The 21,114-nt window shown below is 45.5% G+C and overlaps 1 protein-coding gene across 1 annotated transcript in view; it reads right to left on the reverse strand.

Moving 5' to 3' along the window:
• PSAP (prosaposin) overlaps positions 1-18,435 on the reverse strand; it is a 33,774-nt gene extending 15,339 nt beyond the window's left edge. The window contains exon 1 of the mRNA XM_060125514.1: positions 18,314-18,435. Within this exon, the coding sequence (XP_059981497.1) occupies positions 18,314-18,353 (40 nt within the window). The 5' untranslated portion in view covers positions 18,354-18,435. The remainder of the gene's footprint in view (positions 1-18,313) is intronic.
• Positions 18,436-21,114: the final 2,679 nt, after the last annotated feature.

Consider the following 21,114-nt stretch of genomic DNA (forward strand, 5'->3'; position numbering starts at 1 on the left):
AATTGTAATGAGGGCTTCCCTGGTGGCGCAGTGGTAGAGAGTCCGCCTGCCGATGCAGGGGACACGGGTTCGTGCCCCAGTCCGGGAAGATCCCACATGCAGCGGAGCGGCTGGGCCCATGAGCCATGGCCGCTAAGCCTGAGCATCCGGAGCCCGTGCTCCACAGCGGGCGGGGCCGCAACAGTGAGAAGCCCACATACAGAAAAAAAAAAAAAAAAATTGTAATGAGAACACAAAGAGTCATATCCTCATTACATAAAACAATGGCTTTTAATGTTGTTCTAGTAGAAGAGACCTTTTATAATCAACTGGGTGAGTTTCTGCACATAAACAAGTTTGCTAGCAAAAAAACAAAACTACATAGCCTGGATATCACAAAGTGTAGGTATGTCCATTCGAAACCAATTGCACACACAGAGTTTCATCTATGGTGTAACAAGGAAAGGACTCAGGCGGAAGTCACAACCACAGAAATGGGATTAGGGAAAAAAAAAACAGAAGAAAGGTTCAAGTCACCTGGAACCAAAGAAATGCAGGTTGAAGCAAGAAGGTACCATATTTTTAAAGTTAAAATAATAGCCAACGGAAAACAAAAACAAAATACCTTACCACCAAATAGTGATAAATTTGTGGAAAAAGATGCATTCTTATAAGGCTGACAGCAGTGTGACTAGTAAGTACTTCTCAAAATATATTAATATATTTCAAGAACTGAGGGGAAAAAAATCCCTCTTCAAAAATCCACTTCTAATAAAACATGTTAGGGAAATCCAGTAATTCAAGAGGTAAAATACAATATGCCTAAGTGTGTATATATATATATATATATAAAGTCAAATTCACGACATTAAAAAAAAGGCAGATGTAACCTGAATGGTCAAAACTAGAGGGAAAAAACTAGTAACATTCTCACCAAAATATTATGCAGGGGCTTCCCTGGTGGCTCAGTGATTAAGAATCTGCCTGTCAATGCAGGGGACACGGGTTCGATCCCTAGTCTGGGAAGATCCCACATGCCATGGAGGATTTAAGCCCGTGTGCCACAACTACTGAGCCCGCACTCTAGAGCCCACAAGCCACAACTACTGAGCCTGTGTGCTGCAACTACTGAAACCCATGCCCCTAGAGCCCATGCTCCGCAGCAAGAGAAGCCACCGCAGTGAGAAGCGCGTGCACTGCAACGAAGGGTAGCCCCCGCTCACCGCAACTAGAGGAAAGCCCATGCGCAGCAACGAGAACCAACACAGCCAAAACTAAATAAATAAATTTATAAAAAAAAATATTATGCAGTTGCTAAATATACTTATAAAAATGATGTACGTCAAACAGAAAAATATTCAAGAATATGAAATTGGGGTTGTACAAAAATCAGAAAATAAAACAAGATGGTTGGCTAAATTACTTTTTTAAATTCCCCATGTCATGTTGCTTGTGTGTAATTTTAAAGAATATTTTATAAACTGCCCTGAGAGAACTATGGTATTCCTTGATTCTGGAACTAAAAACTGGGAAGAAAACTCTCACATTCACACCTCACTAGGAAGCAACAGATTACACCGGGCCACATGCAGACGTATGACTGCACAGCAGCTATCACAGGAGGGTTGAAGTAACTTCTACTGTAAACAGAAAACATTTGGCTTGGGTCTGAGAAGAAAACCCCACAGCCACGTAGAAACAGATTTAGAACCGCAGGAGTCATGCTGCATGTTGCTTCACCTTGTAAACCAAGAGAGGACACAGTAATTCTATAGACATCTCTCTCTCTCTCTCTCTCTCTCTCTCTCTCGCTCTCGCTCTCGCTCGCTCTCTCGCTCTCTCTCGCTCTCACTCACACACACACACACACACACACACACACACACACATCATGGGCTACAACACATGGAGGGCGGCGCAGTGGTTGAGAGTCCGCCCGCCGATGCAGGGGACACGGGTTCGTAACCCGGTCCGGGAAGATCCCACATGCCGCGGAGTGGCTGGGCCTGTGAGCCATGGCCGCTGAGCCTGCGCATCCGGAGCCTGTGCTCCGCAACGGGAGAGGCCACAACAGTGAGAGGCCCGTGTACCGCAAAAAAAAAAAAAAAAAAAAAAAAAACTAGAAGGAAGGAAAGGAAATACTGTTATTACTTTACTAGCTATTCAAGACTAGCTATAGTTCGACAAACTGTTCATGCAGACATGGAGTCACAGGTCCCCAGAAAGCTCAAGCCAGATGATCTGCGCCCCTTCAGACACCACCAAATGAATTCTTAATCTGCCCAGATTACAGCCTTCTCTGCCCTTTGGGGAGCAAAAAAAATCACAACCCACAACCAGTTCATGAACTCAACAGAACTGGCCACATTCCAAAAGCTGTTGGTTTGATCTGGTCTCTGTGGGTAAACATGTGCCCGATTCAAAACAGTACCACACTCCCCAGATGGTTAACCATAACACAGCCAAGCTAGGCTGCGGCCTTCAGCCGTAGGTCCCGGGAGGTCAGAGGGGAGCAGGAGTCCCGTCACGAGGGTAAGGGCTCTGAGGAGTGAGGGGGTCACAGAGCCAGCCCCAGACCTGGCAGCTCCCACCAGCGCTTCCCACGCTCCTCTCAGGCACTGGCCTCCCAGTTCCCCTGAACAGTACCCACTAAGTACATCGCCTGCTTCTACATCTGAATTAGGAGCTCGAATTATGAACAGGAGGCTACAAAATGAGTCTCTAGGCAAAGGAACATACAGAGATACACCATGACGCCGGAAGGATGGACCTCGGCAGATAAAAGCAGGGCTCCCTGCACAAGGCCTGACCACCACTCTCCATCCTTACAAATACTCAGTCTAGGGATTTTCTCCAAACTTCCAGCCAGGAACCGGCTTTAACTGACCAAAATCTATCAGGTTTCCCCGAACACAATGCACTATCACAGGCCCAAGCTGCAAGAATACTTTGTAACTTGTTTACTCCCCCTAGGAACTTGAAATAGTAATCACCTGCTATAAAGACTTGTTACTTGTTTTGGCCAGGCTATTCTGGACTAAAAAAGTAGCCCCTTCTATCTGAAATTGGTCCAGCTACTGCAGAACCCAAGGTCATTTCCCAGTCCTAACAGTCGCTGAATGGTAACAAGCCCCCACCTCAGAACTAGAGGTAAAATATATGCCTGGTGGCCAATCTGGCAGACCTGAGAGGTCACCCAGTCCAAGCCTAAAACGGACTTCAGGGACACTAAGAAATGAAAACTGAAGTCCCAGCTCCCAGAAACTCAGTTCTCACCAAGACCTCCCCATTTACCTCCAAACTAAAGCCAAATTTATAAAGGTGCACGTTATTAAAATGGTCTGTGGTGCGATTTCCTAAGATGACCCGAAACAACTGCGTGTCCTCAGGGTTGGTAATGAGGCTGAAACAAGCCTGGTGATGCCAAGTGCGCGACCTGCTGAGAGGTTCAGGGGCTTATTTCGGGAGCCGGTCTCCTGAGAGGGAATCAAACAGTGGGTCAGAACACGTTTGGAACATAGATCCCTTCCTCAGAAAACATACTAATACACAACACCCTCACACCACTTCAGGGGGTTCTCAACACCTGTCCAGGGACTCCAGCTGGGGACTGAAAGCTCTCGGGGTAAGCATGGTTTTTCTCCACAGAAGTGGGAAAACAACTAAGATGAAGACGCAATTATCAACTCCATTGACCGCGACAAGCAGTGCTTTCAGGTGGGAGGGACAGACACAGGAATAATGGTGCTGCGTTAGCAGAAACACGGAGCTGCAAGGAGAATGCCCAACTGTTCCGGGGAGCCGGAGGTGGCTTCTTCAAAATGAAAATTGAATTGGCACCTGAAAGAAGGCAGCTGAAAGACTGGTGGGGCGGGGCGGGGGGAGGGGGATTCCTGAACATTCTGAGGGAGAGCAGTGATCTTTGCTGAAGGGAAAGAACACTTTTGTCTTTTCAGGAGCGGCGCTCCAGCAGACCTCAGGCCCACTGGGAAAGGCCCCACCAGGCACTCATCCCTTGTGATGAGTGTCGCCCATGGTCCATGCTGTGGGCGACAGCTCGTGTTAGTGTCACCCAGTTGTGATGTGGCAGAAACGAGGGGGAGGTGGGGAGATCCAGATGACGGGCACCTAAATGGAGTGGAAGGCTCATCCCAAAAAGGCTGAGCAGGGAGCAGGGACAGCAAGGGCTGAAGACGACAGCTGGGAAAATGAAACTCTCCGGGTTAAATTTAAATGTGAAGTCTGTTGGGCTGAAAGAAAAAGCAGGGCAGCAAAAGCCAACAGCACAAGGACAGAGGTGGGGCTCAGAAGCTGCGGCGTGAGTGGACACGGGCAGGCAGAGCACACCTGCGCACCCTGCTTCCCGTGGGACAGTGACAAGCGCAGGTCGGAAGGCGAGGCCCTTAGGAGACTGCAGGTGTTTAGCTGGGAGACAGAAGGCTTCCGGGATAAGCACAGTTATCTTCACAGGTGAAGGACACCTTCCACCTCTGACATGGGGATGGATCTGCTCTGGGTGGTGGCTTCCGATCCCAGACCTCAGAGCAGTTGGGTAGAGGTGAAGGGAAGCAGACCACAGCTCAAGGTAAGGAACACACTTAACACCCACAGGCTATAAAAGGGGAATCGCAGACTTCCCTGGTGGTCCAGGGGTTAAGACCCCACGTTCCCACTGCAGGGGACGCGGGGTTTGATCCCTGGTAGGGAATTAGGGTCCCACATGCCACACGGCACAGCCAGAAGAAAGAAAAAAATTAAGGAAACCTGTGAGAGATTAAGCAGGTTCTAACTAATAAGTGCAGAGTCTCAACTTGAAGTCAGAGTTCTCACTCTGAAGCCTGAACTGTCCTCTAACCATTAAACTGATGCTTAAAAAAAAAAAAAAAGGGAATGAGTTGGCTTGTTATGTGATGACCTCTACAAGAGTGGGAGCAACCAAGCAGAAACGCAATGCCCAACCTAGACGGATTCTGTGTCAGAGGGATCCTGAGTGGTGAGCGGGGCTAGAAGACCTCTAGGGGCTACAAAAGTCTTCACTGTTAGAATAATGAGGCAAATGACATTTTCAGTATTCACACATAACCAATATGAAAATTACCCTAACCTACATTCTCATGAGTTATTTCTCAAAACATCTTCCCAGCAAAGCTTTCATCTCTATTTTCATCTTCCCACACTGCCCCCAAAAACCAACTTCCTTCCCTGAGGCAACAGGCTGAACTCTAAGACAGTTCTTAGAACGTCTGCCTGACACCCTGGAGATTTCTGATTAAATTTGTCCTATTAAGAAGGATCACTGCTCAGGGTAAGGCGAGCACTACACTTCTTAGTTCAAGGGCCTGGCATTCGAGCCCTCAGTGACAAATGCTGGCGGGCTGGAGTCAGAGAAATGATCACTTCAGAGACACTAAAACCCCACAACCAAGTTTCATTTTATGAGGACAGGGTTTCAGGTGTGTTTTTTGTTTTTTTAAGACTTCAGTGGTTATTTCCTTAGGAAAGGGGTGGGGGCTCTGTTCCCTTCTTACTCCTAGGCTTAGAAGAAAATAAGCAGATGTGCTCTAAACCACTCCACATGTAGGTCACTTATCAAAGACAGGCTGTAGTGGAATTTTACTGTCTTGAGAACAGCTGCCATGAGCTGGATCCGTCATGGGCTTGGTGGCCGCCCTAGACTCTGACCAAAAATCCTCAGTGAGCCTGGGAGGGAGGGAAGGAGGGAGAGCTCACCACAGCCGTGTGTGTTTTAGCTGCTCTTACGATGACTTCTTAAGTGAGAAGGGGCTAAACCCCAAGTTTAGAGCGAGGCTTCTAAGGCAACTTACCCACCATCTAACAAGTTAAATGTTTTTCAAACACGGTATACTGAAAAGAAAATAAGATCTGCCTGCAAGTCCTGTCCAAATGACCCTAAACAAATCGCCATCCTTCTCAGCTTGTTTTCCATCTGTAAAATGAGGATGAAGCCATTGATCACTGGATTGTTTTGAGAAAAGAGACGACGTAACTATGCACTTTCAACGGCCAGAGTATTAGTCTCTCAACCATCATCTCTCTCTCTGGTATCTTAATTTACCCACATTATCTTGACTCCCCTACCAGACTGCCTCTGAAATCAGACAGTGAAGGTTCAGATCATGGCTCTACCACTTCTAGTCATGTGACCTTCAGACTTTGGTCTTCCAATCTGCAAAATGGGCCTATTACTAGTACCTACTCCAAGGGATTTGTAAAAATTAACCGACTGTAAAACAGTGCAGTGCTGGCATGCTACAAAAGTCCAGTGAGCACTATTACTATTATTATCCACAGGAGCAACTGGAAGACCTTTTTCACATCTACTATCTTGCCCAGAATAGGTGTTCCACAAATAGCTGAATCAAGGATGTTCTATTTGCTTTCTCTACATTTAATCAGGTCATTAACTGGCAGCTCAAAGACCTAGAGAGCTGTTTCCCAGCAACCTCAGAAGTTGTTGGTTGCTAAATTCAAGACCCAGAAATCACCAGGAGAGTGAAGCACAGGCCCCACTGTAATGAGCCCAGGAGTCGATCCTGTGTAGCTAGGAGCTAAACAAGAAGCCCTGCGTGGGCAAAAATGAGAGGCGCCCAGCGAAGCACCAGTACCACCACCAGTGAAAAGCTTTCAGTAATTCACGTCATTGGGCTGATTGGCCCTCCAATCCCAAGAAAGTTGCCACTGTTGAAAATATTTTTGGAACCCACTTTTTAGAAAAACCCCCTCAAAAACCTCTCCTTCTCTGGAAGGGCACAGAGGCAGTATGGCAACATGATCACTGCCCTGAGTGTTGGGGGTAGACAGACCTGACGAAATTCCTGCTCTGCTGTCTACTAAAGCCAAGCCTCAGACAACTTACTAACGCTGCAATTATCTGCAAAATATGGAAAATAAGAGTGCCCTTGGGGCTTCCCTGGTGGCTCAGTGGTTAAGAATCCGCCTGCCAACGCAGGGGACACAGGTTCGAGCCCTGGTCTGGGAAGATCCCACATGCCGCGGAGCAACTAAGCCCATGGGCCATGGCTACTGAGCCTGCGCTCTAGAGCTCGTGAGCCACAGCTACTGAAGCCCGCGCACCTAGAGCCCATGGTCCGCAACAAGAGAAGCCGCTGCAATGAGAAGCCCGCGCACCGCAACGAAGACCCAACGCAGCCATAAATTAATTAATTAATTAATTAAATAACTTCCTTTAAAAAAAGAGTGCCCTCTTCTCAGGAATTCTGTGAAGATTAATAAGAAGGCACAGAAAGCACTAAGAGTGCCTGGTACTTATGAAGCTCAGTTAATTGTACACTGGCTTGTTAATGGTGGACTCGAGGGAAAGGATGACAAAGGGAGGTGTTCACATTCTAATTTTTGTATACTAGCATAAATTAATTTTTTCTCATGTTACTTTTAAAAATCAGAAAAAATAGTTAAACCTTACAACCTGCTTTAGGGAACAATTATCGCCCAGTGTGGCACAGACCACAAGTTGCTCCCTATATCTATTCTCCACTCCTTTCAAAGGAACAGAACCACAAATTCTTAGCTACACACACAGCTGCCAAAATTTAAAACCACATTTCCCAGTCCCCCTTGTAGCAGGGTCTGGCCATGAAACCACATTCTGGCTGATGGGATGTTAGTAGACATTATTGCACTTTTAAAGACAAGTGATGGCTGGAACTTTGGCAGCCATGATGGGCCATGAAGAAAGGGCCTAGACCTCAATGATGCAGAGCACTGAGCTAGAAGAGCCTGGGTCTCCGAATTCTTTTGGAAGTAGAACCACTATGCTAGCCCTAGATTGCCTGGCTCCTGAACTCGCTATGATAGATGGGAACAGTTCAATCATAATTAAGGCACCATTATTCTAGGTCTCTGCTGTCTGCAGTCAAACCTAAGCCTAACTATAATACCAGCTTAATCATCTACCTCACTCACCAAAATCGTCTCCAAATGACAAGTCTTTACTAAGGTCTACCTCCACTGCGATATTTAAAAGTCCATGTACACCATATAATTAACAAAGATTTTCAAAAACCACCTCAGAATGAAAGGGATAATCATTCTTAGAATGTGTGTTTTATGCCCTATTTGTTAAAACAATCAGTCTTATTACTTTAGCCATATAAAATCTTTTTTATTCCTTTTAAATATTTCAGTTAACATATGCTAAATACCGTTCGAGTCTAATTATCAAAAAAAAAAAAGGGGTAACAGAAAATGCAAGCAGCCTCCCAATCTCAACAATCAGAGTACACATTCCACAGGGCAGTGGATCTGCTGCCTGGGTAATGCATTGCCATGGCAACAAGCCGGTTGCTAGGAAACCAAGAGAGAGGAACCCCAGGAGAGGCAGTATCTACCTCAGGTCCCCCGCATTCAGACATTTCTCAGGAGAATTTGTGCACTTAGATTCCCTAAGAGCAGGAGATAACACAATGCACTCAACACTGACTACTCGATGAAACAGCTGGTGTCACAAATACCTTCGATGACAAAGAGCACTTGTCCCTTCTTTAGAGGATCTTGCTTTTGGAAAACATTCTGCAGAGCAGAATAAAAATACTGCCCATTTAATCATTCTGAATGGCATACGCTTAGAGGCAGCCTGCCTTGATCTGGAGGAAGTAAGGTCCAAATAGTCCTCTTATCACAGAAGGAATCTGTGGCAATAAAGCTTTCAAGCTGCTAGGCTGACATCCCATCACCTCTGGCTCAGATAAGCTATTATTTCTGTTACTTAAGACAAAGCTTCTTTCTTCCCTGCTTCTCCTCTCGCACTGCCCCCTTGCTTTTTAATTTTCCTCACAAGCCAGATCATTCTAGGACAAGAAATCAATCCACATGAAGAAAGCAACAGAATCCTCAGGTACACTGCCTTGTGTGATAACACACACTGAGGGGCAAGGCTGTGTGATCTTCTTAGATTGTAAAAGAACGATTCAATTTATCATAATTGATTTTGGGAAGAGAAATTCCTATCTAGTTCATTCAAGAGCACTCCCGGGCTTCCCTGGTGGCGTAGTGGTTGAGAGTGCGCCTGCCGATGCAGGGGACACGGGTTCGTGCCCCAGTCCGGGAAGATCCCACATGCCGCGGAGCAGCTGGGCCCATGGGCCATGGCCGCTGAGTCTGTGCGTCCGGAGCCTGTGGTCCGCAACGGGGGAGGCCACAACAGTGAGAGGCCCGTGTATCGCAAAAAAAAAAAAAAAATTAATTTTAAAAAATAATTTTAAAAAATTTAAAAATAATAACAGGCTTTTTTTTCCTGATTACCAAACCACGTATGTTCACTGCCTACAATTAAGAAAATTCAGGAAAGCACAAAGACAGAAGGAAAAGTCATACTCAGAGGGGCCCAGAAGGAGCTGTGACCTGCACCCACCCTCATGGGCCCTCTTCCACCCCTACCTGGAGTCACAGCCTTGAGGAAGTTCACTGCCAGCCAGAGCCCTCAGCTGCCTGGTCACATGCTCTGGTAGGAAGCCCAACCACAGGCTCATCCCTCCATAGAACCACCTGGGTGGCTGAGAAGGCTTGGGGTCATATGCTTAGCCACAGATATGGGACCAAAGTCTACAAACCAAATGTCATCACTTTCAGAAAATGAGTGACAATAAAAACTCCCTTCCTCCTTGGTTCCTGGCCTCAGTCCATGAGCAAAGGCCACAGTGGAGCCCTGCAGTACAGGGCTGAGACCCTGACCCTGAGGTACCAACACCAGTTAAGATAGAATTTTCAGGGCTTCCGTGGTGGCGCAGTGGTTGAGAGTCCACCTGCCGATACAGGGGACACGGGTTCATACCCCAGTCCGGGAAGATCCCACATGCCGCGGAGCGGCTGGGCCTGTGAGCCATGGCTGCTGAGCCTGCACGTCTGGAGCCTGTGCTCTGCAACGGTAGAGGCCACAACAGGGTGAGGCCCGCGTACTGCAAAAAAAAAAAAAAAAAAAAGAATCCCCCTGCCAATGCAGGGGACACAGGTTTGATCCGTGGTCCGGGAAGATCCCACATGCCGTGGAGCAACTAAGCCCGTGTGCCACAACTACTGAGCCTGCGCTCTAGAGCCCACGTGCCACAGCTACTGAGCCCGCATGCCACAACTACGCAAGCCCGTGTGCCTAGAGACCGTGCTCCGCAACAAGAGAAGCCACTGCAATGAGAAGCCCACGCACTGCAACGAAGAGTAGCCCCCACTTGCTGCAACTAGAGAAAGTCTGCACGAAGACCCAAAATTAAAATAAATAAATATATATTTAAAGAAAGAGCACTCTAGTCCTAACACAACACTGTAAATCAACTATACTCCAATAAAAAATATTAATTAAAAAAAGAAAAAAGGGGCACTCCAGTCCAATATAAACTCCTGTCAGCAAAGCTCTTCTTCCAAAGTGTCAACCTATCAGGTGATGATCAGACATAAACTTAAATCACCTTAGATAATATTACTCGACAACTGGACCATGAAGAAGCCCCTGACAGAAATGCCCAAGGTCCAGCCAGGTGAATGGGTACTGGCAGAGGTCAAAGGCACATCTGTATGGTTCTACACTCGGCCTAGGGTACAGCCCAGAAATCAATTCAGCCAGCCAGCCAGCCAGAAGCCGGCCCAGGCTCTATCCCATCCCTGCTAACCGGCTGGGTGGTCTCTGCACCCTTGAAGAAGACAATAATATGCATAAAAAAAAAAAAGATTTCATGCAAACCCACTAATAAGGAAATTCAGTGTTCTGGGCTCATCGCACGTGATTGTTTATTAAGTAAAAAGTTTCAGATACATGCAAGTGTGTCTACTATAAATGTCACTTTTGAGTACTTAATACTTAAAAGGAATACCACCTTCATTGGAAATGCTGAAATCTAAAATTCAGACCACAGCATGGATTAGGGCAGGATATTAGAATGTCCCCAGCATTCTGATTTAGTTGCTCTCACCTGAGAGGGCTGCTATGAGGATAAAATGTTAAGCAAAAAGCACTTAGAACAGTGCTGGGCACACAATGAACTCTCAGGAAGTGTCACCTACTATGATGTCTGCAGTTCCTGCAAATCAGCTACACGGGTAGTTCACACTCAAAGCGTGGCCCACAGAACACTGAGGGTCTCAGAGATTCTTTTAGGGGATCCATGAAGTCAAAATTCTCATAATAGTAATATGAAGATGTTAGCTGCCCTTTTCACTCATTCACTCAAAACTGAGCAGTGGAATTTTTCTGGAAGCATATGACATGCGACAGTGCAAAAGACTGAATGCAGAGGCAGCTGAAAATCCAGCCAGGTGTCAAAAAGATTGCAAAAATGTAAAATAAGTTGTTCTTCTCACTAAATAGGTTTATGTTTAGGAAAACAGCTATTTTTCATTATAATCACGATACGTTAACATGTAACGGATTTATTTTTTTTAAGGATTATTTTTAAAATTTTGTCAGCTTCATTTATAAGATGGTAAATATCACAGATATAACCCAGATTAACAAAAGCTCTTTGGGGTCTCTCAATGACTCAGGAGTATACAGGGATCCTGAGACCAAAAAGTTTGAGAACCACTGGGTTAAACGTTTAAAAACAACTAAGTTCTGGAACTAAAAAGAGGGGAAACAACTCCTCAGATTATAGCTGGTTCCCTTTTCAGATTTACCTCAAATCAGGGCCCCCAGGGATATCTTAGTTATGTCAGGGTCCTGTGTCCCTAACCCCTACATAAAATCCTCTCCAAAAGGCTCGGGGTGGGGGTGGGGGGGATTGGCTCTAACCTGGACACGAACTATTATTAAAAGCCAACACTTCACTTGAGTCCAAAGTCACTCTTGATTTGCAAACTCCTAAACACAATTCCGTAAAATTCGTTTCAGTTAATAAAAGAAAATGCTTTGTTTAATCGTGATAAAGGTCTGGCACTACCAGCATTTAAGTTTCATGCACACCGACCCACCAGCAGTTACTGAGCTTAAGTCCTCTTGCTACAGCTCACACCACGGTTCAGCAGGACTGAGCACCTATTACAGGCCAAACACTGTTGTACGTGCTGCAGATCCAGTCAGTGACCACGACAACAAATAAAAACACATCATATGGGGCTTCCCTGGTGGCACAGTGGTTGAGAGTCCACCTGCCGACACAGGGGACGCGGGTTCGTGCCCCGGTCCGGGAAGATCGCACATGCCGCGGAGCGGCGGGGCCCGTGAGCCATGGCCACTGAGCCTGCGCGTCCGGAGGCTGTGCTCCGCAACGGGAGAGGCCGCAACAGTGAGAGGCCCGCGTACCGCAAAAAAAAAAAAAAAAAACACATCATATGATGCCCGGCAGTGCCAAGTGCTACGAAGAAAAATGAAGCCAAGGAAGAGCAAGACATGGACATTTCAGACAGAGCAGGGCGCAACTCTGGTAAGGCAACACCTGGGCAGAGAGTAAACTACATGATTACCTGGAAAGGAAGATGACCCAAATAGGTAGAACACAAAATGGGCAACAATAAGTAAGCAGCCCTGACCTGATGGGAGAGGAAGAACTCTGAACAGCAGCCGAGGGCCAGATGACATGACCTTGCAGAATAAACCTTAGGTTTTACTCCTAGTGAGACAGGAAGAGCCACATGACCCTCTGGCATCAGTGCCTGCACATGGAGACAGCATTCCAGCACAGCTGTTAAAGGAGTTGTTTTTTTTTTTTACTATAATAAGTGACGCCACTAAGACTGGCCAAAAGAACTTTCTATAACATCTCCTTCAATCTTATTTACGTAGTTTCCTGTCATGTAAAGAATTTCTTTTCAAAAGCAGTATCTATCCAAATGTGGCCAGAATTTAATTTTAAAATTTGGAAGTGTCATTAGAATCCACCTCACTTTTTCTGTGACACAGATGTCCATCAACAGGTTTAACTAAATTGACACATCCATACAATAAAATACTCTGCAGCTATTTTTTTTAACAGCTGGGAGGTAGAAGGTGATTAAGAAGATAGGACAACTTAAGTGCAATGTGGTACTCTGGATCCACTCCTGGAACAGAAACAAGAGATTACTAGGAAAATTGGTAAAATCCAAATATAGTGTGCAGTCTAGTGAACAGTAAGGTTAATTTCTTACTTTTGACAAATGTACAGCGGTTATATAAGATGTTAACAGTAAGGGAAGTTTGGGTGCAGGGTATATAGAAACTCACTGTACTAGCTTGGCAACTTGCCTGTAAATCTAAGATTATTCCAAAATTTATGTTTTTTTAGAAAGGCAGTAGTATAGATCTATCTGTATTAGCATGAAATAACCTCTAAAGATACAAATAAAAGGAGAAATGCAAATGAAAACCACCTCACCCTTTTATCATGGCAAAATTTCAAGTTTGACATCACATGTTAATACTGCAACTAAAAACCGCATATTCTGTGGGAACAGAAATTCCTAAAATCATTTCAGAGAGTAATTCAGCGATTTCTAATTAAGGTGAAAACAGATATACTCCACAACTCAGCAATTCTGTTCCTAGGTATATCCTCTAAGGAAATGTCTGTTCATGTGCACCAGAGTATTTATAGAAGCAGTTTGTAACAGAACAATAAAACAACTGGAAATAATCTAAATGTCTATCAACAGAATGGAGAATAAGTATGATATAAATGTAATACTGTACTGTAGTGAAAATGAATGAAACAGATCTAAACATTTTCAAAATGAATGAACCTCACTAGCAAAATAAAAAAAAAATTACTAACCCAAGAATATATATTATTCATAAAACGTTTAAAATATCCAAAACAGGACTTCCCTGGTGGTCTAGTGGTTAAGACTGTCGCTTCCACCGCAGGGGGTCGAGGTTCAACCCCTGGTCGGGGAAGTTCCGCATGCCACGCAGTGCGGCCAAAAAGGTTAAAAAAAAAAAAATCCAGAACAATACTACACATACCGCTGAAGATCACACATATATGTATGAAAGTATAAAGACAGACCTGCAGGGGGATGATAAACACCAAGGCCAGGAAGGTGGTTATCTGTGGAAGGCAGCGGGTTGTTCTACATCTTAACTAGAGTGTTATATACATAGGTGTTCATTATCATTACTCTTCCACTTTTCCGGATGTCTAGAATGTTCCACAATTTTAAAAAAGAGCAAGGAGCGAAACAGTGTAATATGTGTTTGTGTTAAAAAGAAAAACAGAAGGGGAAATCATACACACAGCCACCTATAGGTAGCTCCAGAAGGCTCCTAAAGGAGCTGGTACCAGGCTGCCTCTGGGAAAGGCCCAGGGGACAGTGGTGGGAGGGAAACATACTTTTTACTCTATGCACTATTACACCGATGGAACTTGTTTACTGTGTGCAGTTATTATCTGAACAGTTCACCGCCATTGAGGGATGGGGAAACCAGACTGGGGCGGGGAGTGGAGAACAGACTTACCCCAGGTACCATGGTTAGGGACAACCAGCCTAGAATCTGAGTAGTCAGGTTACCAGGAACCAGCCCTGATGTGCTGGGCTGTTCTGTTAAAAACTGATGTATAAACCAAGAGTTTGGCTGCCTAGCCAAATTCTTTCCCACCTCCCTCCTAATGGCTGACTACCTACCCTAGTTTGTTTTCTGATCTGGTAATTACGTCCAACATAACATATTTACAAGTCAATTTAATTTTGTTTGTTGTTAAATTTACAACATCCCATGAAATGAAAGAAGGCAGGAGACATCACAAAATCTAGAGCAGAGACTGATTTTGTCCTTGTGCTGGTGGGACAAGGACATTAACAAACATAGTATTGTTTTTTTGTGGTTTAACAACAAACCCTATAGTACTTATTTACCTATGCCTTGTCGTACAGTAAGTTATTAAAGCATCACATTATTAATCCCATTGTACAGATGAGGAAGCACAGTTGAAGAAAATTGCCCAAGGTCAGTCAATGATGTGATAAAGTTAAACTTCTATTCTACAGTATCATCTCACTCCCATCATAAAGAATTACAAATTCCGCAAGAAAACATGGAATTTTGACAGGTTATTTTTCAGTGCATAGACCATTACCCAAGGCCATAATTCAGGTTATTTTCTGGAACTTCACGTAACAAAAGTAAAGCAATGAGTGCTTTCGCCAACAGTCAAACTGTTCATCCCAATCACTGTATTTACCATCAGTTTTAAAATGATTTAAAAAAAAAAAAAAAAAAACAGGCAGGGCAGGAAAATCCAGACCCTCCTTCCAGGAGGCAGAAGCAAATAACTGGTGGCGGAAGCAAGGCTTAGAGGACCTAGAATGCCCAAGCTAGAAGACTGCTTCCAGAAGCTGCAGTGCACACTTGCCCAAGTGGCATGGTCTTGGCCCTGAGAGCTTCCCGTGCCTTATTAGGTACTTTCCCCAGCCAGCAACACCCTGTCGCCCTTCCTCATCCCCATTCAGTTAAGCCACAGCCCAGCCATTCCAGCTTCAGAGCCCAAGAAAATGGAGGAGCAAGTTCTCCTTCCCCATCTAGAAAAATCCTGACCACCTGATCTAATACGCTTCAACTGTCGTAGGAGGTATTGGATACACCTTGTTAAATGTAATTAAACCACTTACCAAATCCTTGTTATTTTCAGAGTAAAGTTGATTATTGACTAAAAATTGATAAACAGGGGAATTATCCAAATTCCTGGCAGGTGAGAACTGGAGTTGTTGACATTCAGCAGGCTGTGCTATACGTTCATGTCTTGCATCTTAATAAAAATAAGCTATCAAATGAGTATATATATTTGTACATAACACATTCTAGCATCCCTAGAGAGCTACCTGCCTCAGTGGCGGGTAAACACTATTCAGCTGGTTAGCCTCTACACAGGTGGCAGTAACAGGGGCAGCTAAGTTTCAGGGAAGAGGTACCATATCCCAGGCACCAAGCCACTTGTTTTATACTGACCACCTCATTAACACTGGGCCTGCCTTTTTCCACTAGAGGAATCACCCAACAGTATGTCCTTACTATACGATCCCATTTATAAAAAGCTCAAAAACAGTAATTAGGTTCTTACATTTACAGAGCTAGAAGCTAACAAAGCGGTTTCCTTTGGGGCAAGTGAGAGAGGGTAAGTGGATGGGGAGGCACAGGGGCTTCTGGATGCTCCTCCTTTACCTTGGGGGCTGCTTACAGTGGGCTCGTTCACTCTGCAGGAATACCTCAATCTGTACACTTAACAGGTGCATGTTTTCTGTATGTAAATTACAGCCCCATAAGTTTGTAAAGTTAAGCGCTTGGTGTTGATGGAAGGATAAAGAACAAGCACTGTCAGAAGTCCTGGGTTCTGATTCTGACTTCCCCCGTAAATGGCCTACGATTTGGGGGAGCCATTTCTGGGGGGGCCTCAGTGTCTTCACTCCTAAGAGGTTAGAGGAGATACTCTCCAATTCTCTCAGTACACCATCACTGCCATTTCTTTTCCAGGTGGAGAAAAAGGAGGGGCAACTGGATGAGTAGGAAAATAACTCAAGAGCAAAAGTCTCTACCACCAGGACATCATTAAAACACAAAGCATAGAGCCTCTCCAGATTCAGGATGACACTCTCTGCCTCCACTGGAACAGCAAGTTCTAAGCTCTCAGGGAGCAGATGACGGCTGCCGTCACCAGACACCTTCATTAACAAGCTCACTATCAATATTAAAAATTTTAGGAATACATTTCCAAAAAGCTACACTGGGGCCAGAGCTGTCAAGGCAAGCAGGCATTCATACATTGTGTTCAGAGCATGACCTTGGCATAATCCTAAAGGCTGGGCAGCAAGATTAGAACAAGGCCATTATTACACACTCCTATTTACCCAAGTGTTCAGGGAAAAGGGTATCTAGTTTAACTTAACAGTCTGGTTAGCCATACTCCCATATATACCAGAGGAGGATTTTACATTTCCAAACAAACAATTTAGTCCTTTTTGTGTGGGTTGAGTGATTCAGAACCCTTAAGGGTCTCGTGAGGAGTGATTCACTGCCAGTAAGAACAGTTTGATACTGAAAAACAAAAAACTCGTTTTCAATCAGTATAGAAAATTTAGAGACTAGCATTAGTTTATCATACTGACTATGGAATAAAAGCAGTATCAACCCCAGCAAGAAAGTTTCTTTGGTGACTGTAAAACCAAAAATCTTTCTTTACAAGCTGACTGCCTTTCATAATCCACAAGTAAAGCAAGTTTAGGAGCTTGGTTTAAGGTTAAGACACATTCATGGAAGTTGCTGAAAGCTAACATGAGAAAAACACCTTAAATCTATCTCACCTATAAATATCTTATTTGATTCCCATCAACTCTGTCATCCATTACATTACTGTCTATTAAAATTTGGATTGCTGCATGAGTTAGAATGGAAGCTAGCCCTTAGATTACAGTTAACTAGAAACAGAAACTGAGGACGGGCCTGAAGATCAGGTTTATTGCCCTCAGTGGGCTATTATCTGAAAACATCCAGATTTGGGATCCTCTGTGTATTTAAATTAAAATCTGGCTCCAAGTCAATCAACCTCACTCCTTTCCCTTTACCATGATGATTTAGATGAGGTTAATGAAGGTTAATGAAGGAGGGCTGGTCTCGATAACATGGGAAGGGCACGGGACCCCTTCTAATTCCAGGAAGGCAGTACAGCTGGTTCCCAAGCATTGGCTACATAACCTGCGATGATTTTAACAACCGTCAGTACTATTTCAGGACCACAACTTCTCAGGTACTTAGATTTTCCCCAAAATAAAGGCCACTGCCAAAACCTGCCAATGGCCATGCAAGATGAAATGAGGGCTCCATTGCAAACTCATCAGGACCACAAAAACCCCGTATCATCTTCAAGATGTAGGATCAAGAGTAAATATATATGCAAAGATAAACATCAATACGGAAGATATACTTAGGTGCTTTCTGCAACTTCAATACTCTTAAAAACTGGGGCAAGTGAGGCCAAGGGCCAAAGTCTATCCAGAAGTTGGGGCTCCAGTCCATCTCCATGACGTGCGTCCAGCACAAGCACGACACAGCTGCAGGAGGGGTCACCCTACAGGCCCACCCCGAGAGCTGGACGGGCAGCTTAAGGGAGCCCCAGTCCGCCAACTCAGGCCGTGAAGGAGACGCTACTTCCCCGGCCCCGCCCGCCTCGCACACAAGCCCGACCCCAGCCCCTAGGCAGCCAGGCTACCAACCGCCTCCCGCCTCCAGCAGCCCCTCCGCCGCCCAGCAGGTACCCGGCTCTGCGCAGGCGCCTGCGCAGTGCGCGCCCCTCACTAATCCTTACGGGGAGCAAAGGGGCGAGGCCCGGTACAACCCGCTCCGGGACTAGCGGGCTGCGTCCTGCGGGGTCCCCTTCCCCAGGTTGGGGGTCCCAGGGCTTACCCGCGCCCAGGAGGCTGCCCAGAACCAAGAAGGAGTACATGACGCCTCCTGACTCCGCAGTCTGCAATGCACAGCGTCAGCTGATCCTCAGCGAATATAAACGTGCCCCGCCCCAAAGCCGCCCACCGCGCAGGCGCAAGCTCTGGCCCGGCCGGGCGGCCCGAATTCTCCCCGCAGCCTGACTCAGCGCCGCACAGGGCGCCTGCGCAAAAGGAAGGCTGGGAGGTGGGTGGAGTGTGGAGGACGAAAGGATTGAAGGAGCATGGGAGGAGGATAAGGAGACGGAAGGGAATGGAGAGGTCATCAAAGAATACCTAAATGAAGAAGTCAACCGCACCTTTTTTCTATGAAGTACCATTTTCTATTATTAGTACCATTTTTCAGTTGAGAATCCGTACTCAAAAAGGTTATCTACTTTTTCTAAGCTCTCACAGTCAAAACTCAAACTCACCACTTGACCCACGCTGTCTCTTAAATGACGTTCATAGTATTTTCGTGGCTGGGCCAGCGTGTAACTTCATTCTGGGTCCTGACTTTTCCTCTTAGCATTTCATATCCACAATCCCTTCTCCCCATGACTCACAGACAGGTTTTTCAATGTTAGATATGTAGGGTTTCAGAACAGGTCTCTGAGATGTTGTACTTTGGCATGTGGATTCTTTCGGCTAAAGGCAATGGAGAGCCTGTGGGCTCAAGAGGAATTACTGCCTCTCCCTTAACTACCTAGAAGAATTTAAATGGGGGATTTTTCCCAGAAAAGGTGTTATTACCAGGAACAAATTTTATCTAAGTGACCCCATCTATACGGCAGAGCAGACACCTAATTACGGAAAAATCTGCTCTTCTTATCTGCCTGTGGATGACCCTCCTGTCCTTGGAAGCCCCAGGCCCCTATCCCATTTCTTAGCTCAGCATGGTGTATACACCTCATTTTACCTCTCTGTCTCTGACCCTCTCGTGTTTGTGGGGTTCCCGCACATATGAAATTAAATTTTATTTTCTCCTGTTAATCTGTGTTACATCATTTTAATTGTTTGACCAACCAAAAAGAACCCAAAAAGGGAAGGGAAATTTTCCCCTTCCTAAAATATGCAAAGGCCCTCTCACGGTTTGTCCCAGAGTTGGAGGGATGGAGGAAAGGGATTGAGAAGCAAGATGGGGGAGGATAGAAAGTGTCTGAGCCATTGGAGAAGGAAACAGTGAGTGAAGCCTGAATTTGAGAATCAGGCTAAAAATCAGCCAGGGGCCTTAATGGAGAAGGAAGCTGCCCACCCTGTCTAGCCCTCAATCTTCATCTTACTCCAGAATAAGAAAGGCCTGGGTGGCCCACAAAACCACTTGCCTTCTACCTGTGGTTGACCCTCTGGTCCTGAGCAGAGGGATGACCCCAACCTCGCTGTCCTCCAAGGGCCAAGTACCTACAAGCCAAAGGGAAGGAAAGGAAGGAAACCTCAGACTTTTAGGGCAGGCCCTTAAAGGTCATTTAGTCCCATTCCATCATTGTACCAATTGGGAAATTGAGGCCTGGAATGGGAGGGACATTTATCCAAGGTTACACCTGACCAGGGAGGGGCAAACCCAGGGTCCCATCTGTCTGTGACAATCTATAATGCTCCCTGAGGAACAGCCCACAGACAGAGGTCTCAGCACCTTTGGCTCAGCTCCTCCACCACCACCCACACAGCGAGGCTTACTTCCCACTGGGGAGCTGGATGGGGAGTGTGCACCGCAGCGGGTGATGTGAAAGAACTGAGTAAAGTTGGGACAAGATTTGGTCTAAACTGGATGCCTCACTGGTTGGCCTCAATGGCAAGACGGAGGCTGCATGGCTGCCCCATCTGCAGGCTTCCTAAGTCCGGGCACAGCATGGGGCAGATTACCCCAACAGCCAGATAAATGCAAGGGAGGTGGGGTTCTAGGACACAGCCTGGTTCCCAGCTCCTAGCCGATGAAGGAGGCAAAGCATCCCACGCAGAGGTTACAAGACCCCAAGCCAAAAGGAAACTTGGAGCCCTTCGGATCACAGGCTCTCACTTGGCTGGAGTAACTGAGCTCTCAGAGCTACTTAGTGACAGAGCCTGAACCCACCACGACTCTTTTTAATACCCTCCCCCGCAACTAGAGGGATATGTCCGTGTTTTTGAGATGAACTTTTGTTGCCTTTTATTTGCACACCTGGAACACAAGAGTAATATGTTCCTTCATCCACCCCCTTCCCTGTAAGGACAGAATTTTAATAAAGAAGATAGAAGCAGTAAGTGGGTTATTATAATTTTTTACCACGTCAGTAGATGCTTCAATCCTCTTTAAATACCTTCCTAACCATCTGTGTGTAGGCAACAAGAGCTATGATTCTATTTGGACCCTTTGACCCTATAATACCATTCCTAGCTATATACCTCCCCAAAGACATAATCCAGAGCTAAGAAGTACTTTATCCAAAGTGTTCACAGAATAGCCCTTTGTAACAGTAGAAACTGGAAAGATTTCAAATGCTGAACAATGATGGGCTAGTTAAGGAAATGGGCCGGGACAAAACAACATTACTTGAAGCAGCTTGAAGCATGAGGCAGAATCAGCAAGGTGCCCTTCTCTCTCAGAAGTGGCAGGATTTTCAGAAGAGGAACAAAGAATTGGAAGTGAGAAGAGTCTTCTGATTTGGGGTTTACCCGTCATCGCATTATTTCACTCACTGGAATGTCCACGTTTTACTTCATACTTCTTAAAGAAAAAATTATAGGAAAAATTTTTAAAGATAAGAAAATCCCCTTCTTTTCCTCCCTACTATGAGCTCAAGTTTT

Source organism: Lagenorhynchus albirostris, chromosome 16 (genome assembly GCF_949774975.1).
Source record: "Lagenorhynchus albirostris chromosome 16, mLagAlb1.1, whole genome shotgun sequence".
NCBI lineage: Eukaryota > Metazoa > Chordata > Mammalia > Artiodactyla > Delphinidae > Lagenorhynchus > Lagenorhynchus albirostris.